The 13,132-nt window shown below is 34.7% G+C and overlaps 1 protein-coding gene across 1 annotated transcript in view; it reads left to right on the top strand.

Annotated features, from left to right (window-relative positions):
• The window catches only part of LOC125656168 (uncharacterized), a 34,245-nt gene extending 24,844 nt beyond the window's left edge, over window positions 1–9,401 (top strand). Inside the window, exon 6 of the mRNA XM_056142958.1 lies at window positions 8,995–9,401. Within this exon, the coding sequence (XP_055998933.1) occupies window positions 8,995–9,045 (51 nt within the window). The 3' untranslated portion in view covers window positions 9,046–9,401. The remainder of the gene's footprint in view (window positions 1–8,994) is intronic.
• Window positions 9,402–13,132: the final 3,731 nt, after the last annotated feature.

Genomic DNA, 13,132 nt, shown 5'->3' with positions numbered 1-13,132 from the left:
GCTGTTCAATGACAATAAAGACTATAAGATGTTGAGGTGTTGATGTTTTCAATACTTAATCATCTGTCCACATGCACTTGTGCCTTTCATATGTATGCTTCTGCTGGAACCAGTTTTGATTGTTAAAGCGGGGTTTGTTATCTTTTGAAAAATTTCCCTATCATTTTAATTCTAATAATCTTGAGTGCATATGTCGTGCAAGATATCGAGGCCAACTCACTTACAAGGATAATTACTTACGGTAAAAGCGTTTGTTGGAATGTAGTAAATATCAGTATTTTTGTATTTAAAAACCTTTCGTTTCTTGTAATTACATTGAATTAAACCTTAGAGTGCATATACTGATGAAAGAAAATAAAAAGGATATTTTCTCAGAAATTCGCAATATCACTCCTGTAGCTGAAATATGAACCTAAATGAAAAGCAGTTTTGTCCATGATGTTTCTTCTTCTTCAATATTTGCTGCTCAGATGAGAGGTTACTCTTCAATACAAATTTTTCACTAGTTGTTATCAGTTCAATACAAACGCAATAACATTGAAATATATTTAATAACTAGAGCAAAGCTCGTTGCAAAGCAACGAGAGGTCTTCCGTCGGAGCTGTGTGACATAAAAACCTTGAACTTTGAATAAAGGTGTACTATAAATTTTTGTCGTAAGTTGTTTAATAAATTTATACTACTCAAGTACATGCGTGTATGATCTCATTCCACGAATCAGTCTTTTGTGGCCCGCGTGTATGTGGGATTAAATTCTTTCAGCATGTAACTTTTCAGTACCAATAATGAAGAAAAAATTACTATTTAAATTTATGAAATTTATGGCTCAGGACATACAATAAAGGTTTATTGCTGTTACCAATATTTCATCATACAACAAAATTATGATAGCATAATATTCAGATTGAAGAGAATAATTCATCGAGTTTGAATTATTTATACATACGAATCAAATAAATTGCTCTCAAATCTTGAATATTTTATTAAACTTGAATATCTATCTGCGTAAATACATGTAGGTATATTATGTACACAGTGCGCACAGAAGTCGCGTATGAATTTCACGCCAGGGGCACGTGCCGAAGTTACATAATTTGGACCAGGAGTTCTGAATCAATGTTTAACCAAAGTCATTGTTTTTAAACAATAAAACAACAAATCATTTGAAATGAGACTGGTCGGCCATGGGTTTCTGAATATTCTATACGCATGTTTAGATTTGGTTTAATCATGATTATAAACTATTGGTTTCAAAACATGTTCAAAAATAATTCGTTATGTTTGTAAAATGTATCCATTTTCTTTTTCATAACAAGGAATTTGAGTAAAGCGTGTTTGTTCAATAGAAGTAGTGTAAAATCACAGATCGCTAGTCCAGCAGCGATGAATCTCCGATATTAAACACACATTCAAGTAGACATGATTGAGAAACGAACTGTATATTAAATTGCAGATTTTAAAATTGATGCTTGACTCAATGCTCTAGAGTTTTGAATTTAAAACAAATCAAACGTAAGACCAGGGACGTATAAACAAGTATATACGTCCCCGGAAAGACTGAATTATTCGAAAAATCCAATATGATCAAAAACATAACATTCTGTGTTATATTTAGGACGACAATGTTTACTTTGTGTACATGCCCTGGTTCACACGCGTTGGTTCCTCGAGGCGGTTACGTAATTGTTAACAAAAACAAACCCGGCGGTGTATGTAAGATGCGTGTAGTTAATGACTGAGTTATTCTATGCTTGAAGGTTTGTTTCTTCAATTAAATATATCGTTGTTTTAATAACAAACGTAGAAGAGATAACCTTTTCCTCTTTTTTTCTTTGGAACGATTGATTATATTAAAGTTACTAAATAATAATAAAAAAAAAAAAGAGTTGTCGATAGATGATTTTTAAAGGAACCATAGATCACGTTAAAACCTTATTTTAAAAGAATATTAGCATTTCATGAAGTCAGATTTATTAATTAAAGCAAGTTTATTTAAGTTATACGCATATTTTCCCCCCTTCACCTACCTAATGATACGGTTACCTGTTTGCGGGTCAAGCTTTTTACTCATATATAACACAATACTCGAGCAAAATATTATGTTTATGAGATCAATAAGATGTTAAAGAACAACTATTCCAGCGAAAGCCATATCGAAATATTTACCGTTTTTGAGTTATAAAGCGAAAATTTTGAAGATCCCCAGATCCCTAATTTAAGGGGCCAGCCCCTTTTTAGGGACATCAAAAGAAAGCTCTTAACATTTTACACAACTTTTGTTCTACACGTCTTAACAAAATATTTTTAGTTTAAAAGATACAAAGGAAAATATGTAATTTTTTTTGCTCCTTTAGGCGTCCTAATTTTTGAACCCTGTCAACCACCATTTCGAACGCTGTAATCAAAAAACCAAAAACGATGTGCACAACTACAATGCTCCTACTTTTCATTTTCAATGCATTTTCTGCTCAAGCTTATACAGTCTCGGAGCCTTTGTCTGGAAACCAAAGCCCCTAAAATTTCATTCAAAGGGGAATAACTCGTGAACAGAAGCGAATTTCTGAAATGTAGTACATGATCTTAAAATTGTTCTGTAAAGTTTATAAATCCTGAAAATTTGAGCAAAATCCATGCAGAAATGAGCGAGATATGAAGCTTGAAAGTTAGCGTCTAGGAAAAAAAAAGAACTAATAATCCTAATTGTTCGCGAACAATTAGAGGGCTTTCCACCTACGATGATTTAAAAAGAGATATTTAAGAATATTTAAGATGATGTTAGAAACTCAAAACGACCTTGAAAATAAAAATAATAGTTTTCAAGATGACCTTGACCTCATTTTGAAGGTCAAAGGTCATCGGTCTTTATGCGAATGATCCCAGGTCTCTATCTATATTAATATAAAAGCTATAAGCTTAAAAAATGTTAATCAAGACATTCAGGGGCAATAATTTGTTTAGCGGTTTTCGGTTCCTTTCGGTTAGCTTCTCAATGCTAAAAATACTATGAAAGACCTTGGAAATGAAAAAAAACCCCAATAATTTTGATCTTGACCTTGACCTCATTTTGAAGATCAAAGGTCATCGGTCTCAATGCAAGTGGTCCCATGTCTAATTCTATATTAATATAAAAGTTAAAGACTTAGATAATGATATTGGAAAATTTCAGGGGCAATAATTATGCTTAAGGGGTTTCGTATCCCTTTGATTATTTTTTCTTTGCAAGAGGGTTTTACTGTGAATTCATTAGCGAAGGTTTCATGTCTCTACGACTTTCCGTAAGTAAGAGTAGCGATAACAAGGTTTTCAACGCGAGTCTCCGAAATTCACAGAAGGGTCAAAGTTCAAACTTATAATGCATACTATTAAAACCAATCAAGAAGTCAATACTTACCCATATAAAATTTCAACGCTATCTTAAGCAGGAAAGAGAGTATAAAAAGTGCTATTTTTTTCCTTTTTTCTGATGACCTTGACCTTTGACCTTGACCTCATTTTCAAGGTCAAAGGTCAAGTATCCTATTCCAGTTGATCTCATGTCTCTACGACAAACCGTTCTCAAGTTCGACATGTTTTACGAATAAATCGCAAAACATAAAGAGGCATTAACTCCCTATAGGGGACACCGAATCCCTTCATTTGAAATTCTTCGCTTCTACTAATTACCCTTTATGCTTTAGAAAAAGTTTCATCTTCCTATCATTTACGGTTAAAAAGTAGAAGCGATAAAAATGATTTCTACGAAAGGTCCAATAACTCCGTAAGGGGTCAAAGTTCAATTACGTTGGGTGAACTGTATTCGTTTCTCAAGAAGTACTATATGATGGACTATAAAGTTTTTCGATAAGTCTTAAGACGAAAATTTTTTTTGACGGCAGGAAAATAATAAACAGAACAATAACAATAGGACTTTCCACAGAAAGGTGGAAAGCCCTAATAATAAGAATAATCTTAACCAGCACAATCCGTAACAACGGAAGACCTTAACAAGTAAAAATTAAGAACACTTCTGGTTCAATGAAATAAATCAACATGTGTAAAATGCAATGTAAAAGATTAGTAGTATCTCTGTAAAACAAAGCATAATACCGTAAAAATAATCGTTTCATAATGTACATAAACGGATATATAAAACGTCTGCAATGGTATATGTATGCACTTCGTGTATTCAGATTTTTTTTTTTACTTCATGTTTCTTTTATAATGTGCAAAAGCGTGTGTTGCACTGGTCACAAACGAAGACAATTACTCTGATTGATGTTTCCTTTTTACATGCCTACGAAATTCAGAATTGGTCTTGAATTCCTCACCACAAATTTCGCACATTCGAAGTGTACCCATCTCATGGAATGAAGTTCTAGGGCTTGATACCTGAAACAAAGGAGAAAATCTATATAACAGAGTTTGGAATTAGGGAATATGTAAGCGGGTTAATTGAATTCAGGAAACGTCGAATTTATATTGTTACAGAGGATTATAAAATGATGATAATTTCTCACGTGTTTTATAGGTCAAAATGGCCTTATATATCTTGGATACGAACAGTCAACGTTACATCTGGTCGTAAGCAAAGATTTGGTGATTCATATATAGATCTGCTATAGTGGTTCAATTTGAAGTCGATAGCGAATGAATAGTTTTACAGTAGCAATTGTCGTCGTTGGGAACTTAAACGACGATGTAATTTGATAACAGTAAAAAAAAAATTCAAAATACACCATGGTCATGTTGGAAATGTCTGAGAATCTAATAAGCTACATTGATCAAACTAAAATATGATAAAGTGAAGTCGAGATTCGAAAATACAAAGGATTTTGAAAATAAAGATAAAAAGAGGGTCCAATCCTGAACCAAAATCGAGGTCCAACCTGGCACGTTTATCGTGGAAACGACCATAGTCCAATCCTGCACATTAGCAAATGTTCAAGTCAAGATATATATCTAACCAAGGCAATTTAAGGGACAAATCGCATACACTGGTTCAAGTTTTCATCAAAAGATATGTGCAGAGTCTATTTTACCGAAAGTATCTTTCTTAAAATGCATGAAAACATGATTAGAAACATCTTCGCCCGCTTCGAATTCTATCGAGACAACATCGTCAACTTCGATCAATGAATTTACAGTTGTACGTGTACATGAGTAAGAATCCCAACAACCAATCAACTTAATGATGCCTCCCTGGCCAGGTAGTGTTTTAAATTCATAAATTCGTCGTCTAATACGTCGGTAAAATGAAGAGTTTTAAGAGCCTACCTTTGTTTGGAAATGCCGTCTACCATCTTGTTTTGTCCAATCCTGCATACGATCATGACAGTGAATTAATCTTAATTAATGTATTCTCCCAACAACAGTGGAGAGGGGCTTAAATCAATGATGTTGCAATTTTATTCACTATTTATATGTGAATGCTGAAATATTTCATCATTGTGTTACAACTAGGATTATATGTACAATATTATAAAAATTGTTCTAATGTTCTCTTTGGAACATACCATTGCTACAAGGGGATTATAATATTTCATATTTTTTAAATTAGATATGTGTGCATGTCGGGGTGGGGGATCCGCGCATATACATGCCTAATAGTTGAATTTATCGGTTTATCACCCGGGGCTAAAATGATTGATGGTCGTCAGAGGAAATAACAAGTGATTTCTTGAGAACATATGTAAAAACAAACACGACAAAACTCCTTGTGTGTAAATCAGTTACATATACATTGCACAGGGGCTAAACCCGTTTTGGGCCCGAACTCTGTGATACCATAAATATTCGGCCCCTATGAAAACTGGCTTAGCCCCTGTGATACATTGTAAACATGTACACTACATATAGGCCTAGTGTTTAGAAGAATGAATTCTGTATCTACCCAATATTCATCAAAATATCTATAAAAATAATTTTCAATAATATAGTCTATCCCTTAATTCATTTCTCGCACCCTTTAATTAATTTATGTAGTAATTGTGCTTTTGCATTAATTAATGTAAAAGTTATACGGTACCAATTTTGATGCACCAGATGCGCATTTCGACAAATAATGTCTCTTCAGTGATGCTCAACCGAAATGTTTGAAATCCGAAATAACAATGAAGTTTTAGAGCTAAAACAGTGTGCCAAAAAAGAGTCAAATTCATCTAAGGATAAGAGCTATGCGTGAGAGGGATAATCCTTAATTTTGAAATGAATTTCTAAATTATTATGACTAAGTGCATGACTTAAAAATTCAAAGGGAGAGAGTGATTTAAAATTTAGAACTAGTTCTATTATATACTGAAATAATGTTGCGAGAAAAGGGAAACAGACAATGTTTTTATTTCAAGAGATAGTCTCGCTTTCCCTAGGTTGACTTGTAAAAGAAAGTCACTAGCACGAAATCGGGATCGAGAATACGTAAATTGTCCGCAAATACCATTCTATAAATAGAAGTGCTTCCAACAGACAGGCAGTCAGCCGCCGCAGTGGAAATGGCAAGTAAAAACACAACATCGCATAACGTAGGAGATGTATCCCTATGCTCCGTTTGTTTCGAGAAATTGAAAATACCAAGGTATCTGCCATGTACACACACGTTTTGTCATGCGTGTCTCGTGTCCTTTATCGCCTCATGTTGCAAATCTAAAGAAGCCCCAGTGGGTTTTCACTGCCCTCTATGTCGGGAGTTCATTCCTTGTGTCGATGAACAAACACGCTGGGTGGAACAATTTCCCATTGATGAAATGTTAATGAAATTTATTGTAAAATTGGAGGGTGAAAAACTGTGTGGATTATGTAAAATTGATAATGAAGACAAAGAAGCCGTTAATTACTGTTCCGAATGTAATGAAGTCATGTGTGAAACGTGTTCAAAGTATCACAGCAAAATCGTGGCCCGCCATAAAGTGTGTCAAATGACAGATGTTAAACGGGTCGGTGCACGACCAGATTTCTACAGAAACTGTCGTCAACACAGAGACAGACGTATTGAAACGACCACGAGGAACCTTGCTGTGCTCTTTGTGCGGGTACACAGCACAGAAAATGTGACAGTGTTGATACGATAGAAATAGCAGCAGAAAATATAAGGAAAAGTGGCGCAATCCAGCTTCTCATTGGTGAACTGGAATCACATGAAGGTAAACTTGATGACATACGTAAATCACAAGAAAAAAACATGGCAGAAATTGAAGATGTATCAGATAAGCTAGCAGATGAGGCAGAGCAGAAGATCTCGTTAATCATATCAGTAAACTGAAAAATACATATCTTGACGAACTGTCGAAACTTACAAAGGAAAGCAAAGAAAAGATCAATAAAAATACAGAGCACATAATGGACAAGTCTGATTGTGTGAAGAAGTGCAAGCAAACTTTGTCAAGCATTGATGGCAAAACGGACATAGCTGAACAAGTTGTAAAATTTTCCAGAAGCAAACAGATGTTTCATCACATGAAGCAATCAGAAACGAAGAGCATTCATTTGGCCCTAGAAGTCAACAAATGTTGTGAATTGGATAAAATAAAGAATCGGGTTTTATTTCCAAAGTTAGAATTACAGGAGTTCAATAGAGGTGTTTTATCTGACATTGATCCCAGAAATGCAGAGTTGACAGTTGCTTCAACGTTCACCACTGCAGGAGGACGAGTGTTCAGCGGAACATATCTAAAGGACAAAAAAAATGATATTTCCTCATTTTACTATCTTTGATGAGAATCGGATAATACACACGTGCATCGTTTTCAACGAAGATGGAAAAATTCAATATACCATAGAATTACCCCACGAAGCTTCATATTTTCGATTTCATGAGGAAGAACTTTATGTAAGCAGTACGGGTGACAAAATCATCACTGTTGTTTCTTCCCAAACATTTAAAACCATTCGTGAAGTGCCTGTTCCAAAACCATGCTTAGGATTAGATATTAAAGATGACTTTTTGTATATTGCTTGTGGCGATTCCATAGAAAAGGTGGACAGACGCGGTAAGGTAGTTTACTCGTATGAAGTTCCTGAACGCGTTGAGTGTGTTATTGTCACAAAACGGGGAGACATTGTCTACAGTGTTTGGAGTAAGGATACAGTATCCGCAATGAACAAAGATGGAGAAGATATTTGGACTTACAACGGTCCGAATCTCAAATATCCGCGTGGCCTAGATAAGGATTCAAAAGACAATATCTACATAGCAGGCAAAGAGAGTGGGAATATCCACGTGTTGTCTAGTGAAGGTGTTCTTGTCAGAATTTTTGAGAATATAAAAAAACCGTGGTTTGTGGCGATCTCGCCGGACGATAAGACATGCTGTGTGAGTCATGACAGGGAAGGTATAACCATATACCAAATGTATTAAACATTGTCAGTTGTACAAATATGTATTCTAACGACCTGAATAAATGAGAGAAACTGTATAAATGTAGAATTTTCATTTCATTTAGATTTCAACGACATGATGTCTTTGTGGACATATTAGGTCTGGTATTTTAGGGAAGAAAACTTCTATATTATTACTCACTTTTTAAGGAACTATCGACAAAGATACTAAGTTTTAGGTTTACAGAGAATGATCACATAGCTATGCACACATCTATAGATGATGGTTACTGAACTATTTATATGATACTTTGTTTTATTACAATAATCTGCCGAATGGTAATTAATCGGAAATACACTGTCTTTTAAGATCTCCCACAGGATCCTGTTTTTGGATGATATGGTAAATCAGATGATCAGGATTTTAGGACACAGAATCGGAACAGGCAAACTTTCAGTAGACAGATTGTAATCTTAATATGCATATATTTTGAATCAACATGTCGAATTTAACAGATGGTCTTGGAAACTTTTTACAGGGATAATGATAAATCGCAAGTGGCAGATTGTATTACCAATTTTGTAAGCGCTATATGAACAACCGCGCAAGCGGGGGGAATCACTCAAATAAATATTATCGCACTAGCTTAGATCCATCAAAACGTATTCACCACTTTACTCATCTTTTTGCTTTATCAATTATAGCTTACGGACTTCACTTCATATATGGAACATTATGGAAGGTGCAAGAAGTAACTGTTGCAAGCGTTTTGAAGTGAGTTTCAGCAAATTTCCATATGACAGATTCAAGACTAAAATTACAGGTTTAAGATTTGATTTAGTCAACAATTATCATACTTATTAATCAATTTCAAGTAAAATTCAATTATAGCTTACTGACTTCCCCTCATATATATAAAACAATATCAAAGGTGCAATTAGTATCTCAGAAGCAAGCGTTTCCGAGTTTATTGGCAACATTTATTCATTTATAAGTAGGCGGGTGTGACCGGTCGACAGGGGATGCTTGCTCCTCCTAGGCAGAAGATCCCACCTTTGGTGTGTCCAGGGGTCCGTGTTTGCCCAACTATCTATTTTGTATTGCTTGTGGGAGTTGTGAGATTGATCACTGTTCGTTGTCTTCGCCTTTCATTATCAACGGTTCCGACATTTCTATGCTGAGATCAGTAGCCTTTTCCACAGTCCACAACATAATCTAGCTTCTTTCTTTGGGTGTATTTCTCGTAGTTAGAAACGAACACCTTCGCTATCTGAAAATATAAATGTAAATGAAGAGACCTTATAAGGAACTTAGAAATTCAAGAAATGAATGAAAGATGAAGATAACGAACAGTGATCAATCTCATAACTCCTATAAGCAATACGAAATATAGAGTTGGGCAAACATAGACCCCTGTATATACTACAGGTGGGATCAGGTGCCTAGGAGGAGTAAGCATTCCCTGTCGACCGGTCACACTCGTAGTGAGCCCTATATCTTGATCAGGTAAACGGAGATATTCGTAGTCAAAACTAGTGTGCCAAGAATAGCCTAACAATCAGTATGAAAAAATGATCATACGGAGAACAAGCTCTTGCGTATCGAATCAGTTGAGAGAATATAAACACCATATGCAGGTGAGAATGGAATATTGCTACATACATTGGGGAAGTTGACGATGGAGAAGCTGAAATCATCCCGTTTATCATAAAGTTGAGTTGTTAGTTTTCCCTTAATATCTATTTTTTAAATGTGTACAAAGTAGAAAGGCAGTTAACATGTAAAAATTATTATTGTTTGTGAGAAGAAAAGGAATGCATTTCACAAATTAAAAGATTTATAGTCCTAGATCATCTTGCATATATTTGTAATTGTATATATTGGCATTTGTATCATTTAAGTTATTATTGATAGCATAACAGTGCATTTAATATACATTTGATACCAAAGTTTGACAACCTATCAGATTAAATTTGTAGTAAATATTATCTTGTACATACATGCATAATAAGTCAGAGTAACTTCATTGTTTTTAATCCTCTTCCTCTGTCTTTCAATGAGTGCCTATTGGAGTGTGAGCAAATGGTAGATAAAAGAATACTCTGTACCCCCCACTCAGGTGGGTTTGTAAATGAATGTTAAAGCTCTGTTATTACGTGAATAAATGTTGTGTAAAAAATCTCTTTAATACTGACGAAATCGCTTTCTCCTCCGTACTCGCCCTTTGATGTAAACACTACCTTATATGGGCATTTGCAAATAACTTGATAACAGGAAGAACATCTAACATGGCGCATGATATGAATCGAGACAATGGAATATATTGAAATATTGTTAAAATCGGTAGAATAGTCTCACAAATCGTAAGTTGCAGGCTGTAAATTTACATGTATATGTTGTCTAAGAAACATAGAATATCATTTTATTTACGCAAGGGAAGTCAGCAAATATTTGTTTAGGATGATCGAACATGTTGCGAGAATGAATCACTCTCGGATCTGCACCATTACGGAGATCTTACGGAGTTGTAGCTTTCTCCCCCAACAAAAGTTGGAGAGGACTACATAATTGCAGCTATTGTTTTTATTAATGTAATCGATGCATTTCATTTTTATTGATTATTAAACAAATATTATAAATTGACGATTTTATAGGAAGTTTTTGGTATCTGATTTTATAAACTCCTCTATGCAATGACTCGGTTCAAAGTGGTGTGGACTTTAGCATTTCTTTACAAACAGATGTAATGTTCAGCGCTAGCAGCAAATAGTTCGTAAACCGTTTACGTATTACACTTTTAGATCCATAGTTTCTGTAATATTGACCTTTTTAGTATGTAATTTGAAACACGACCAAAATATCACTAGAAATACAATCTAATGTCAACAGCGATATTTCACACTATTCAAAAATTCCTACACGCAGACAGAATATCACCGATCATAATACAGTACAGGTAAAAAACAAGGGACCACGCGGACTGAAAGTCCATGCTGTACTAAGTTGGTGACTTTGAAATCGCGGTTTTTGTGTATTCTATAGCAATTGCGTGGACCTTTCAAATTCAAAGATTACTCCTCCTAGGTACCTGATCCCACCTCTGGTGTGTCCAGGGGTCCGTGTTTTGTCTGATCCCACTTCTGGTGTGTCCAGGGGTCCGTGTTTGTCTGATCCCACCTCTGGTGTGTCCAGGGGTCCGTGTTTGCCCAACTATCTATTTTGTATTGCTTATAGGAGTTATGAGATTGATCACTGTTCGTTATCTTCACCTTGCATATACACGTACACACGTGTCCACAATCAGGAAATCAAACGATCGGCAATGATAGTAGGTCAGCTGATTTGTGTTAGCGTCAAATTGAGACAAACCAAAAATATCGTGCATCACCACACTCATTGTTAGAGTGGCTGTATTCATTGTTAGAGTGGCTGCACTTTAATGATGAAACTTCTGAGATCGACAGTAAATTCATTTTAATCATTTTACTATGGAAACAATCAGCCATGCAGTGAATAAAATGTCAATTTAGTTTTCCTTTGCTTAATAGATAGATTAATTGATTTTATTGCCTTTTAGATTCATAATGGTGAAATAACTTTCCATAATGTATGATTAATTAATATTCAATTAGACTTTAACATTAATCATTGTGTAGCATAAATTATACTCAGATTCTATATGCACTTCTCTGACGATTCACGTAATCATCATTTATACACAAAGTTGAACCCATGATTCTTTTTAGTTAAAATTGCTCAATATATTGTTTAATAAAAAGAGAGAATTTTAAAAAAATGAATTTCTTGATATTCTGTTCATCATGTTGAATAATATGAAAAAGCTGTGTGCATGATTTACCGAATTTATCACGTCTTAAAATACAAATTAAATTCTTCAACGAATTAAATAGATGAAAATATATTGTCGCAGTAAACTATGTATCCCGAGACGAGGTATGCCATCAACAATTAGCTTCACGAAAAAGGTAAGAGAATACCGTTAATAATGTATTTCAAACAATGAGGAATTCTTTACTTGTGTAAGTCATGTCAATCATTTTTAAAGAGGAGTTGTAGAAATTGTTTTGTAAAAATTAGCAAAAACCCAAGAGTTATTAAGTTATGTGTGGAGTTTTCATACATGTCCTTGTGCTAGAATATTAATGTAGTGACATGTTTTGAAAAAAATTAGCAATTTTAAGAGTATATAATATGTTGGAGTGGTAAAATACAATCCAGACAGGGTGTTAACTTACTAGTGTATATTTGTATGTAAACATAAAAGATTGTGCGTTGATTGTTATAGAGACACAACCTACGTTTATGCCTAAGTTTATGACTCTGAGTGTACTTCTCTATTTTATTTATTATTGGAATAATTCTCAACCCCAGAAGCATTTGTTGCAAATCTACATAAAATCAACTCCCACCAGAACTGTAACGTTTAGCGGTTACCCAGCCAAGTGCTGATCACGCTCGCCGTTGCTTAACTTGCGTGATCAAGAGAGACACTCTACCACATCACTAGAAAAGCTAGCTCTCTTGTGAGTCCGTATAAGTTCCCTCTTTTACTGACCGCTACAGTACGTTCAGTGCTTTGATTACAAGTACTCCCCGGAATGGCAGTTTCTCAAATATAAAAGCAATTAATTATGGATTTCCAGATATTAATTGAAAAATTAATTGATAAAAAACAAAAGTTATTTTGTCTGAATATGCCACACCAGCAAATATTCATGCATTTGTATATTTTGATTATTGCTTTGTGTAAAATCCACGACGTGCAAATCGGAGTTGCAGACATGCACAGCATAGTCAGTCCAGCAAATAATATCACCATCA

Source organism: Ostrea edulis, chromosome 7 (genome assembly GCF_947568905.1).
Source record: "Ostrea edulis chromosome 7, xbOstEdul1.1, whole genome shotgun sequence".
Lineage (NCBI taxonomy): Eukaryota > Metazoa > Mollusca > Bivalvia > Ostreida > Ostreidae > Ostrea > Ostrea edulis.
The sequence above is the reverse complement of the archived record's forward strand: the minus strand, read 5'-3'. Positions and strand labels throughout refer to the sequence as shown.